The sequence below is a fragment of the Aspergillus nidulans genome, chromosome II (assembly GCF_000011425.1).
Source record: "Aspergillus nidulans FGSC A4 chromosome II".
NCBI classification, from domain to species: domain Eukaryota; kingdom Fungi; phylum Ascomycota; class Eurotiomycetes; order Eurotiales; family Aspergillaceae; genus Aspergillus; species Aspergillus nidulans.
This window is the reverse complement of record NC_066258.1, coordinates 3,170,334-3,184,136: the sequence shown is the minus strand read 5'-3', so window position 1 is coordinate 3,184,136 and position 13,803 is coordinate 3,170,334. Positions and strand designations below refer to the sequence as shown.

General features: G+C 50.9%; 2 protein-coding genes and 1 pseudogene across 3 annotated transcripts, besides 1 other annotated feature; 1 reads left to right on the top strand and 2 right to left on the bottom strand.

The window, feature by feature from the left end:
- Positions 1-13,803: part of a sequence feature (contig 1.61 483..865047(-1)) that runs on past both edges of the window.
- ANIA_03733 (protein mns1A) lies at positions 318-3,014 on the bottom strand (the record flags this gene model as incomplete). Its single annotated transcript, XM_656245.2, has 2 exons — positions 318-553; positions 604-3,014. 2 exons carry the CDS (start codon positions 3,012-3,014, stop codon positions 514-516), a joined length of 2,451 nt encoding a protein of 816 aa, XP_661337.1. The 3' UTR covers positions 318-513.
- On the bottom strand, positions 3,965-6,888 carry ANIA_03734 (annotated as a pseudogene). Its single transcript has 2 exons — positions 6,147-6,888; positions 3,965-6,089 (listed from the first exon to the last, which is right to left on the bottom strand). Coding segments are annotated over exons 1-2 (2,867 nt in total).
- ANIA_03735 (GTPase-activating protein BUD2) lies at positions 9,431-13,294 on the top strand (the record flags this gene model as incomplete). The annotated part of the gene is made up of 2 exons (XM_656247.1): positions 9,431-12,245; positions 12,300-13,294. The coding sequence occupies 2 exons, from the start codon at positions 9,431-9,433 to the stop codon at positions 13,292-13,294; spliced, it is 3,810 nt and encodes a 1,269-aa protein (XP_661339.1).

Below are 13,803 nucleotides of genomic sequence, written 5' to 3'. Positions count from 1 at the left end.
TTCACTCATCCCGTCTTGCGCCCGTCACACAAGTTGGTCGTGGGCTCCGTTTGGAGGAAGAGACGCAAAAGCGATGATGTCTCCTGCGTGGAAGAACACAAGATTGAGAATAAAACTGGGAAAAGAGCGAGCGGGAGAGGGAGAAGAAGAACGGGAGAAGTGAAGGAGTGGCAGGTTGCCCGATTGGCGATGACGACGAGAGCAAGACTGACTAAATAAAGCGGGCTGAAACCCACTCAAGGTTGCTCTAGTGCGGCACTACTCAACGTCCTTTCTATATTTACTTCAGAGCACCGAGGATCAGAGATCTTGTTATACAATGCAATTATATACGTGCTGAAAGTATCTTGTGGAAAAGGATCACTTTAAGGACAGAAAAGATACAAAGAGGTTCCTCTGGCAAGCTCAAATGGTACAGCAAAATGCAGCGATACTGTCTTAATGGTATCAATGCTTCTACACGCGGAGCGGCCATGTATAGATACAGGCTAAAAGATCATTTAAATTAGTACTTCAGTACTTGGGTCGCTTGAACGGATGAGCCTCGGTGTTCCTAAGGGAAAAGTCAGCATCAAGCAGTCGATTAAGTCAAGCATCACTTACAAGACATATTCGTCAAGGCTCACCAGGCTTGGATCGCTGAAAAGAAGGTAGAAGTATTTCAGAGTCTCCGCAAGCCAGAATGATTCCATACTGTCCACCGGGCGTGGATTATCGACGGTTACGTCGGAAATGGCCGAGTTCGCCAGCTCCGTCTTCGTGGCTTTGTCGACAGCCTGGAACATCTTCCAACCCTTTTCGCGCCAGGAAGGATCGCCCGTGAGGCGGAACATGATGAAGACAGACTCGATCGCCTCCGGGCGAAGGAGGTACTGCCGAGCCGAGATCCCTGTCATGCCCGGCGGGAGTCGGTCGTTGAGGATTTTTCCCGTGACGAATTCCTCGTGCGAGAGCGCGCCTGCCCCGGTAGTTGTACCGGTGTGTCGACCCTCAGTAGTGGTTGATTTCTGTGTTTTATCTTCCTGGGGCGAAGACGATTCGGCTGTGGCGACGACGTGCCAATTCCCCTTTTCAGGGCCGGCGGAGCGTTTGTTATGTGATATTGGCCGCTTGTCGGCATAAGGATCCATGGCCATGTAGTATGCGTCCTCATCCCATTCGCATGGCTCGCCTTTCTTACAAGGGACCAGTTGGAATGCTTCCGGCATGATTCCGGACTTTGTGGCTTCATATGCCCAGACACAGCCGTCCGTCAGTTGACTACCCAGCTTTAGATCCTTATCAAGCCCAAACAACTTGGCGCCAATGGCAAGCATACCACCAGCAAAACAGGTGAGGTGAGTGCCTTCGTACGCGAAAGTGGTACGCCCCGGAGGGTTTGCATCAAGGCTCTTTGTCATACTAACTGTCGCTAAGAAGCGGACATCGCGATTATTCTTGAGCATTGGCTGATAAACAAGATATTCTCGCACTGTGTCCATGGCCTTCTGATACATGTTGAGGTACTGGTCGTTGTTACCGCCGAGCAACATATACTCTTTCGGTAAGTACTCGTACGTAGAGTCACCAAGGGCTCCGAGTCCGAACTTGTCAATGCCTGAGAGCTGATCGTTGAGGCCTCCGGTGCAATCTTGCTTTGGGGGAGGAGTCCGAGTATCGACTGATACAGGAAAACCCGTTTCAAACGAATCATTGTCATGACGGACAGGCTCTCCGCCCTCATGAATTTGTCTTGTACGATACGATACCGAGCTCGTCGAGTTGATCTCGTCAGAGGACCATCTGACTGGCTGCCCAGCCGCAGCAGGCTCTCGCGAGACGCCGGGAACTCGCCTGCACCCGGATGCGTCCAGGTTGAGAGGCCACAAGCCGGGAAGCTTTGTCAAATCCTGATACTTTTCGAGCTCATTTGTGATTCGTGCAATTGCATCGTAGTACTTGTCCTGTTTGGTCAACTGCGCCAAACGCGTGAACTCGAGAGAGAGAGAGCCAAGCTCGGCGAGAACAGCCTTAAAGTCCCCCCGGCGAAACTCTGAAGCATACTCTGGGCTCCATTTATAATAGAGGGTTGGCATCCGGTTCGGTGTGTCGAAGGCGTCCATCAAGACATCCGCAAGCTCAACAGACTTTTCCAAAAGTATATCGTATTTGTGTCCCGAAATATCATAGGCCCCGAGCATCCCGCCTAGGTAGCGAATAGTGGTTTCAAAGACCGGAATCTCTTTCTTGGTGCTGGTGGTAAAATCGATTTTCTTGACGTAGTCGACTGCCATGGAGAACTCCTCTTTGAGATCCATGATCCACAGGGTATCCAAGGCGTCGACAAGGGTCGCGCCCCAGCCATTGAATGTGTCCTTGAAACCACCGCGCAGAGGTCTAACCTCATCATGACCCATGGCAGAGATCTTGTAACCGTTCCACGCATGTAAGAACGCCGACTTGATAGTGTCAAGTTGTTGCAGCCGCTGCATCTTGTCCGAGGACGACTCGTCCTTGAACTTAGCTTGCAGTTGGGGGAGTTCCTTTGATTGCCCGGTTGGCAGCTTGATCAAAGCCTCCGGACTGACTGGATGCCGTTCGGGCATCGGCTTCCAGTGAGAAATTGGGACAATATCCTCATCATCTTCATGTTTATTTTGGGTCTGCGCACCCGTCTGAAGTCTGGCGGCATCAAATTCAGGCTCCTGAGATGGGACATTGCTCGGGGTGTCCAGGCGTTCTTTTGACGGAGTTGGGCTGTCATCTGAATCTGTGTAAAGTGGTGGTCGTTGGTATTCTTCTGGCTCTACCAACGCAGGCGGAGGAGCCCCACTGCCGGTCGCACTATTGTCGTTTTCGTATGGATCTTTGAGGTTCTGGTCGGGGAAAGGGGGATTATGGTGATCGACGGGCGGCGGAGGTACCTGCAAGATTGCAGGCTGATCGTAACTGCGAGAGCGGCTAAAGTGGAATATGAGGAGGACAAATATAACGGCAAACACCAGCGAGATGCGAGATCGTCGTGCACGAAACATGGCCGGCGACTTCCCTGTATTGGAGGCGTAGGGAGGAGCCTAATAATCAGCAGTAGGAGAGGTAGGACCGTGGTCAAACGTAGGCAACGAGAGTGAAGGCGCCGCAGCGCTGGAAAGAAGGAACGTCGAAGGACAGATCACTCGCAGAATGCAGAGAATGATAGTAATGGAAAGGGGGTTCAATTTCTGATTTTCATGGCATCTCGAAACCTAAGGCTGTGGTCGCGCGAGGTCGCGCAGGTTAACGAGTTGCGGTAAGGACAGGATGCAGAGGGCTGAAGTTCTGGGGAAATTCAGCTAAAGGGTTGATCAAAGACGCAGAGCCAGCTGCAAGGCTTAGAGGAAGAAGAAACGCTCGCGCTCGGGCGTTTTCTTGGTTATTCGTCTGTTCGTGCAGGCGATTTTGATTTATAGCGGAGCTGCCCAGACCCTTGTGGCTTGACGGAGCGGAGCTAGTTGTATCATATCAGGGCATCATTCTCCGCACAATTCAGTGCCCAAGGGATTCTTTTCGAGAAGTAAAATACATTCATTGTCATTCAGAAGGTACACCGACATAGATGCTCGCATCTCATACCACGCCCAGCGGTCTGGGTTGGTTTGTATCTGATTGCCCCCGCGTTCAGGTATATCGGTTCCCCAGAATTAAGGGTCTCGACCCTGAATCGTAAATTACGGCAGGATGTGGCCAATCGATGGCCCCTGAACAACGGCCCTAATCATGACGAGAGTGTCCGAGTGCAATCGCTAAATTTTTCGATCAGCTGCACAAATGTCGGGACTTCACATCGTTGATGGCAGGTGATCTAGGGTCCGTGTAGGGTGTGGCCTTGCTCTGCGCTTATTCGATTCTATTATGGCCTTACTAGCCCTGTCTTGTGACGTGGACAGCAGACAGAAGAGTTCTATGACCTGTACTGTTTTTTATATAATAATTGACAGAAGGTCTCTTAGAGTCCAACAGCTGCACGAGGTCGGTTATCCTTATTTACCTTCTGGAACTGCTGAATCAGTCCAAGAACCCCTGCGCCCCCTACTACATCGTCTACATTTTCCTCTGCGTCTTCGTCATTTACTTCGCCACCTGATTTCATCCCCCACGAGTCTTCGACGTTACTGTCGCCAGCGCCGAGAGCTTCGCTTGACCCAGAGTTTGTATGTAGTTGCCCTGATTTTCGCCTAGGAGCAGGGCGACGCGCGGCTGCGATAGATGGCTCATTATCATCGATGATAGATTCGGACACAGGAGCTGGTGGAGGACGGCCCAGACGTTGACGATGATGTGGTGCAATGTGGTTTGTGGCTCGGAACCCTGATGCTGATGGCTGATGTTGCGGGTCGAGGAGGAGCGAGGGGGCAGGAGATTGAGTGTCACCGACGCCGAGAGCTCCCAATCGAGTGGCACCCAACATTGATTGCTGGCCGAGAGCTGCAGAAGCCGTGTTAACGCGAGCCTGGATCGGGTCCTGTCGGTTCCCGATGTTGCTAGCGCCGACAAATGGTGGGGATCCCAAGGACGGGAACGTTGGCGGAGGATGGAACGCGCGCTTGTTTGCATTGGTAGCACGAGGATTTCCGCCGTAATTATCCAAGAAACCGTAGTATGAAGCGAGCATCTTGCCATCTTTTGTAGAGAAATAGTCCACACGAGGGTCCTGCCGCGCGTCGCGCTGGTTGATATGCCCTTGCGGGATAACATTTGTGCCCTTTTTGAAATCGAACACAGCGAAAGAGCAAAGATAGCCCATGCCGTCGACGTGCACAGTGAACTCCCGGAAGAAGTCGATAACACGTTCGCTGCATTTGGGCAGACTGAACCACAGGATGAAGGGCGTAAAAATCATGCTCAGTATCTCTTCCATGAAGATGATGATCTTCATCTGATACAATACAGCAAATTCTCTCCGAACGTCATCGCTGTGCAATTTCCCTTTCCAGTGGCTTGGGAAATAGTGAGTGAACTGGATGACTTCGAGTAGAGCATACTCCGGATCGAATACAAGCGTTTCCTCTGGCACCATTCCCCGAGCAAACGCCCAGACAGAGCCGAAGACACCAAGATAAAAGAGAGTCGTCCGATCGTGCGTTAGCTCGAATCCAAGAAACAGCTCTGGATCTAGGATAGACGCTAGAGCTAAAACAGAGGCCAGCGCTCCTGAAATAAACGCTACAAAGCCAGCAACTTGGACGGTCTTGTCTTTTGGAAACTGGTCCACGTAGCGGGTCGCATACGGGTACGACAAGTTGATTCGCTTCTCAAAAAGATGCCATAGCTCGTTGAACTCACGAAACTTCCATTCGGCGAGTGGCGTGTACTGGCGTGAGGAAAGCTGTGACGGGGAGTTCTTGAACTCGTTGAAATATCGGAAGAAATAATGCATCATGAAATAGACGACGATGAAAGGCGCTATGAAGATATTCAAGATGCCATAAAACCTGAAGCGTCGTCGCAAGCCATCACTCAGGGCTTTTCGGTGGGTATCCTTCAAGAACAATGGTCGTACCTGGCCTTGTTCATTAAAAACATAATCCATAATGCATAGATTAATATTCCATTCCAGGATACGGGAAAATAATTGTCTGTTCCGCAGAAACGGTATTGGAAGCGTTAGATCTAGAATATCCTTGTTGATAAGAGCGATCAGATAGTTTTCTTTGCGCATCAAACGGTTTGCAATGTCGTGAGCATCCATTCGTTGTTTGGATTGGCTGCCCAATAACCGCCGATTAAATGCTGATACAGCGCCCGCAGTAGCGGGGTTGGCGTCTCTCAGCGTCATAAGACGACTGACGACTTCTTGCCAGGAGATTGTCTGAATCTCCGCGTCGGATACCCCGAGCAAGTAGTGGTAGAAATCGTGCATGTTCTTGAGCCTCCTGATATCCAATATTAATTGGAAGATCTTTCCAATCCAGAAAAGGCAGAGCAACCAAAGCAAGAAAGTAGAAGATGCGGACATGCGGCTGGTACACTTTGAAATCAGTATTTGGTCTAGTGATTTGCTGGTGCGAACGAGACGATAGTCGATGCAGTTTGTAAGAAACGTTGTAAACCCCACGACGAATGCGAACGTTCTACTGATCGTCAGCCACAGAATGAATTGTCATAACCGCAAATGGACGTGGACGCACAGAATGCTCAGTAGCCGGTTCAACAGGATAGACCAGATTCCATTTCCCAAAAAGTATGTATAGACTTCTTTCAAAAAGTTATCCAAGTTCTCCACATTCGCCCACATCCACATTGCTTTCTCCTTCGGATTTACCAAAGCATATTAGGGTGGCCGGCTGACCAAAGGCTTCTGAGTTGGTTCCGTCGAGGAAGATCGTGTGACGGCCGTTGCTCCCTGGTGTTATCCCACCGAATGTGTTCGCGACGAGGAGAACGAGCAGAGCGAGAAGGCTGCGGGTCGGAGAAGTGATGCGAAGGCGGAGGAGGAAGTCGCGTCCTCAGATACTCATCGTCATGTTGGCCTTCCATCAGGAGAGACGCGGGGACATCGTCATCGTGGTCATCGTCAAGGTCATCCTCGACAAACTCGGGCCGCGGTGTTACTGAACGCATGAACCTGGGGTTGTTGGGTTTGCGCATGCGAGGCCCGGAACTAGCTGAGCGTTCCCCTCTTTGTGCGATTTGAGGCGTCAAGAACGTATCGCTCGGGCTCGAAGATCCCTCCCGAGTAGCATCAGCCATAGCTTCTTCGAGTTCACGATCGCTGAAGCGATTCCCCAGGTTGACATCATCATCATAAACCAAGCCAGCGCGTTCCTCTACGTCCGAAGCATCGGAATCATTGTCATGTTGACGTATCGTCTCGTATACTGACTGGCCAGTTTGGGGAAGCAAGCGAGACAGGACGTTCGAGGCCATCATGTTGGGCTAAAGCCTTCCTGCGCAGATCTTCCTATCATCAGCATAACAAGACAGTATAGATATATGTTTGCGGCCTCAAAGCCAGAATCATTCTCAGATGGCCGTCATCAAACGATGTAGATGGTAGATAGCGAGCTGCGGAGATCCGACAAATGGAGCTAGTCCAGAGGGTGACGAAGGTGATAGAACTAAGCGTTGGGAACGGATGAAGGGTTGCCTCTCCGGCTTTCAGAGACACCGATGGTCAAATACTGTCCGTTATAATATCGTGACAGGTAACAGCAAGTGGCAGCTGATAAGGCTATGAGCAGCCTTGATCCCATGACATTGATAGAAGCTCGGGAGCCGCAGCTGTGGGCACGCGGATTATGATGCAAGCTTTAAGAGCCTTATAGCCTGAGGCATAAACAATCATGTGATCTTATTTTGGGTTACTACGACGACCTCCAGGAACGGTTACTACCATAGACCTAGTTGCCCAGTAATGTTACAGTAGTGTTGGCTCCTAGAGGTCTCTGGTTTTGGGCTTGCAGCTATGTGGAGTGTGCTGCAGGTCTATGAGGTCAATTTTATCCGTTCAGGGACCAGGATCCTAACAAGCTTTACCGCTGTGTAAATACGTTTACCGCTGTTTAGTACGGGTGAGGGGTAAAATTACAAGAATATGTACTCACAGCGCCATATCGTACGAGACATTGGGATTCTTCGATGATTCTACGTGCAATTCGAATGGAAGCAAGGTGCGTTTGGTCTTTCTAGAAGGCCGGAGGACCGCGAGGTGCCGAACTCAGTTTACTGTTGACTCAGTCATCACTTTTAAACCCACCGGCCTGAATCATGTTTGGCGGCCGCAAAAATAGGTTTAATCGCATTCATAAACAAGCGGGAACGGCGGTACCGTGATTTTGTTAGTAGTAGAGGGGCCGATATTCGGCCGTCAACAAATCCACTCTAGTAGACTACCCCAGCAATCCCGCGATGACTTGCAGGTTGCAGGCATCCTGATGATCTTAAGATGCACTGGCCATCGCTGTTGGAGTCCAGTATGAGTCCAGTATGAGTCCAGACCAGCTAGGAGACTAGGAATTGAGCCTATCCCTGTCCAAGCTGGCGATAGCATCGAATAATAATGGTTGTAAGCCGAGACTTCTCCGGCACGACGCTCGGAGAGAAGGAAGAGAAACAGAGTTACAGAAGTGTGGGAGCTTCTCTACAGAAGGCGGCGTGATTCGACCGCCAGCAGGAGAGAAAAGGGCCCTTGATAGAGAGTGGGCTCCAATGAGAGCGATAGATCTACTCTTTCGACACACCGACTCAGGTGTTCGTTATGGTATCGTCGCTTTCTGTTAGAATAATAATTAATTCAAAAGCACCATTCACTTTTTGTCCTTGGTCGCGGCAATTAGATCGTTTTTAAGATCGTAGTAATCAAGAACAATGCGAGGCTAGCATACTAGTACAGAGAATGAAGAATCGAAAGGGTGGATTCTCTCCGTACATGGAGAACTCGTCTTGCTGAGCAGTCTATCCCCACGACTCATTAGTGGTGTCGCTATTCTGCGCCCATCTCGTTCTCTCCAAATCCTGTCGTCTCTCTCCCTCATGATCTTCCGCTCCTCCCCACCTTTCTCTCCTTCTCATACCCGCGCCGTTTGTGTCCTCCTCTCGCTTACCCAGTACCCGATAACCGAAACCCTCTGTTGTACAAAACAGAAGAAATCCTGAAAGTACTAACTCCAGAAAGTACCTTCTAGGTACTTCCACCCCAGGATTTCGTTCTGACGTACGCCGTACGATCTGCCGTCCTCCCAACCCGCGCAGTGACGACGGAATCGAAATCGATCGAGCAATCTTCAGGCGTAATCAATTAACCTGGTACGACCACACGTTGGGCAAAGGCCAGAGCTGGCTGAAGAGTGAACAAAACAGGCAGTACGGTCCCCTTCTCCAACGGACAGTCCAATGATATCACGCTGCTGGCGGGCGGTTGAACCAGCCCAGACAGACCGTCCGCCGTGCTTCCGTACCACTTTTTCTCTCCTCCACACTCTTCCCCTCCCCAAGAAGCTAATCCGCTCTTCCATAGCTATCGAGCAACAACACCGCCATGCGAAATTGACTGTTCGATAACATACTCAGCCACTTCAACGTTGTCAACAGCTTTTGCATCCGTCGCCTTTTGTATAGTCTGACGATTCGCCTCGCTGCCCTCTTACCTCAGCCGATACGACGGCCCCCTGAACCTACAGCCTCCCGGTGGCCCGTGTCGTTGCTTCAGCTCCCATCTGTACCCCAGAACGTCCGGCCTCGACCGAATGTGCGACTTTATCAATCACCCCCTATCCGGACTCCATGCGTTCATCTAGCGACCCATTGGACGACCAACGCTCTCAATTGTTCGAGGTCGGCTGCGCATTTTGTGTCGGGTCCCAGCCTGCCGCTGCAAGGTAACGTAACCAGACTATACTAGATATATGTGCTTTCGCCTGCTTGCGTCTTGTAGCGACTTCTCTTGGAGCGTCGCTGCCGCCCGCGGATAAAGATGGAGTCGGAGAGCTCGAACGGGTACAAGCGGAACTCAATGCACCAGGGAGCTTACAGCCGTCCGGTGGAACGTAGGCCGAGCAAGAAGTCGTCCTCCAAAGACCGCCACGGCATGGTATACCCGGACAGCTTCAGGGAAACAACCATTCGGACCGTGACCCCTGACTCCTCGGAAGCTGGGAACAATTCGCCTGTATCGGAGACGGAGCCTCTTCCTTCCAGTGCTGCACCTTCACCGCGTACCGCCGCTCGAATAAGAGGCCCTGAGCGAGAATCTCGACGCGACTATAACCTGTATTACTCCACAGGGGATGAAGATGACACACATTTGGAACTGAGGAGCCAGCGGGCCCGATCCCGCACTACAACCCTGGACGACCAACGAAGCGATATATCGTCAAGTTCCTTTCTTGCTCGTACGCGAAATCGCCTGGGCTCTATCAACACAACTCCTCAGCCTAAGAATGCGGAGGATCAATCGGCATCTTCTATCGGTTTCCCGTCTATACAATCTCCCGTATTCTCTCCCCGAACCCCCAGCCGTCCACGGTTGAGCAGGTCTCCTGGAAGCTCGGGATTAGAGTCTTCGTCTTTGTTAAATACGGATAGCTCCAAAATATTGCAGCTTATGAAGACCACATGCGGAAGAATGCATGGCATTCTCTCTTTCCGAACATCATCCACCACTGCTTGGTCTTCAGGTTACTGTGCTATCAATGTCGCAATGGGCAGTCTGATTTACCAAGCGAAAGGCGAGCCAGCTCTGGCAAAGACGCTGATCCCGGACTTACGTGGTTGCCAAGTTCGTTCTCTTGTGGATCCAGAAACGCGAACGAATTATCTCAGTGTTTCTACCTTCACATCAGGTCTTGGAGTTGAATTGCGACCTCACGTGAGTGAGACATTCGACTCCTGGCTCGCGGCCCTACTATGCTGGCAGCCAATACGCCCCAAGGGCGTGCAAAATAAGATGACGAAGCCGCAGTCTGTTACGATGATCGACCGTCGCGTGGTTGACCGTCGGAGGAACTCTGAAAGTACTGTTCAAAAAGACGCCGCCATCATAAAAGTAGGGAAAATGCTTCTTTGGGATAGGCCTAGTGCCTCAGGTGTTCGACCGTCTTCTGGTCGTCGGATCTCAACTTTCCGGCAGCAGCGCGCTCTATCCTCGTCCTGGCAAAAGGTGAGCTGCACGCTGCAGGAGAATGGCGCTTTTCGACTTTTCACCGAGTCCGACATCACGCTCGTGACCTGCATCCAATTGTCTCAGCTGTCACGCTGCGCAATCCAGAAATTAGAATCTTCTGTCTTGGAAGATGAATTTTGCATAGCGATATACCCGCAATACGCAGTGCATTCTGTGTCCGGATTGACCCGCCCGCTTTATCTCGCGTTAGAGTCTCGAGTACTCTTCGAAGTGTGGTTTGTGCTGCTGCGGGCCTTTACCACACCGGAACTGTATGGCCCGGCGAATCCGCCCGAGGATGACACTGTAAAGACACCAGGCTCAGTTGACTCTGGCAATGCCAACACAACATCCCTTACCGATATGTTCCGAATCGAGAGGATGCTAACCGTCAAGGTAACTGAAGCGAAGATGTTCGGTAATAAAGGCGTCGATGAGACGCCTAGGAGTCGTAAACAGTCGCGGTCTCACTTTAATGCGGCCGCGGCATCCGCAACCAACGATTACTACACGGAGGTCCTTCTAGATGGCGAGATTCGGGCGAGAACGGCTGTAAAGTACCGTACATCCAATCCCTTCTGGCGAGAAGAGTTTACTTTCAACGATCTTCCGCCGGTTCTGTCTCAGGTTTCCATAATGGTGAAAACTCTCAACCCAGCACAACGTGATTGGTCGTTAGTGGCGCATGGTACATATGCTTTGAGCCAGGACACAAATCCAACGCGTCTATTGGATGATGTTGAGGTATCTTCTCAAGACGCCATGTGTGGAAGGGTGGATATCCGACTCGACGACCTAGAACCAGGTACGGAAACCGAAAAGTGGTGGCCGATTCTGGACGATAGAGATCAATGTGTCGGCGAGATGTTGATGAAAGCTCGGATGGAGGAGACAGTTGTGCTCATGTCTCAGGAGTACGCACCAATGTCCGAAATTCTCCACTCGTTTGGTAACGGCCTCACTGTCAACATGGCTCAGATTATGTCTTCGGAATTGAATCAGCTGTCTGAAGCACTTATAAATATTTATCAAGTGTCAGGGTCGACGGTCGAATGGATATCCGCGCTCGTTGAAGATGAGATTGATGGTATTCACAAGGAGTCCACGGCCAACAGACTTCGGTATACATCGCGGCTCCATTCCAACGACACCAGAGAGCACGGTCAAGATAGAGAGGTCCTAGTTCGCGATCTAGGACGCACTGCAACCCTAGAAGCAAATCTCCTTTTCCGAGGAAACTCGCTTCTCACCAAAGCTCTTGATTTCCACATGCGTCGGCTGGGCAAGGAATACCTAGAAGAAACGATTGGTGAACGTCTTTACGAAATCGATGAAACCGATCCTGAATGCGAAGTTGATCCGTCTCGGATACATCGGGCAGACGATCTCGAGCGCAACTGGAAAAATCTGGTCAGCCTTACTACGAGTGTTTGGAAGTCCATAGCTAGTTCAGCCTCACGATGCCCGGCGGAGTTAAGACTTATTTTTCGACACATTCGAGCTTGTGCTGATGACCGTTATGGCGATTTCCTCCGCTCAGTCACGTACAGCAGTGTATCTGGATTCCTCTTCTTGCGGTTCTTTTGTCCGGCAATCCTGAATCCGAAACTGTTCGGACTGTTGAAAGGTAAATCTACATTAATTTCTCTACGGTTGTAACACCTTACTGATGCGCGTCTAGATCATCCCCGACCGCGCGCCCAACGCACCCTAACACTGATTGCCAAAGCCCTACAGGGCCTAGCCAACATGACAACATTCGGAAGCAAAGAGCCGTGGATGGAGCCGATGAACAAATTCCTTAACAGCAACCGGAATGAGTTCAAGACATTTGTCGACTCCATTTGTGCAATCCCGGCCGATCGCCCGACTCCCATCGTCACGCCATCCTATGCCACTCCCATCCAGATTCTCGGTCGTCTTCCGCCACCGTCGCGCGAGGGATTCCCCAGCCTTCCTTTCCTGATCGACCATGCACGAAGCTTCGCCAATCTGATCAGAATATGGCTAGAAGTTGCGCCAGGCAGACTTTCACAACTGGAAGAATTAGACCCTGCAGTTATGAAATTCCATGAGATTGCTATCCGCTTACAACAGAGAACTAAAGAATGCTTAAGCAGGGCGGAGTTGGCGGAGCGTCCCAGCGGCAACCTCGAAGTTAAGTGGGAAGAATTGGTTGATTCTCTGGAGCGTTCTGTGACACTTTACGAAGAAAGCTCATCCAAACCTGCTACTCCGGCCGCGGCGCCTTCTTCAGCGCCCATCTCCGAAACCGTTGTGCCATCAGCGGCGTCTTTTACCGGAAGCCACCGCAACTCCATCGGATACTTTGCCTCTCGGCCGTCCCTCCCGCGGCGTTCAACTGATTATGCTCCTGAAGCCGATGAGGAGACCCCTCCGAGTTCCTCTTCTGCCACTTGGGACCAGAGCCGAGTACCTTTTTCAATACCAAGGTGGTCTGAACCTCGGGATAGCACGGGGAGCTCAAAAAACTCTTCAACATATTCACTTGAATTTCCCGATGCTGCCAAGTCCCGTAGGTCTAGTATGACTAGGGAGACAACGAGTAAATACCGGAATTTCTTCGATTTCGTGCCTGCACCCTCCAGGCGCAAGGGCAAAGACCGCGATGCCAACCAGCAGCAGTCACGCGAAGAGCTACGGAATGAATTCTGATGACGATCACCATCCTATAATTACAATTTCTACAGCCAATGCTCCGCACTCGCCCCCCGCCGCCGCTGATTGAACCATTGTGGGTCACTCAAAAGCATAAACAGGAAGACAGACCAACCTAGAACAGGTCTCCGTTAACTGTCTTATAACATATGGTGGCTTAGCACTTGCTGTTTTTCGCATCTTCTGGTGTATATGTTTGCTCTAGTTCTCGGCTAAAGGGCATTCAGTCCTCAGCCGTTGCCGTTTCGCATCTCTGCCATATATGCTCCTCACGATTAACGCTCTTTCTTTCCTTGTCGCTCTCCTACTTCTACTACTCCTCTTTCTCTTTTGAAAGCATTTTCTCATGGTGTTGATACCCTGTTGTGATGGCTATTCTGTCTATGTCTGTGTCTTTGTATGTGAGTGTCAAATAGGGATAAAAGAGCCCTTTTCTTGCATGACTTATTCTTGCAAGCGGAAAAAAAGGGAGCTGTGAGGTATCCGTTTTCAGGGTCCATATGAGT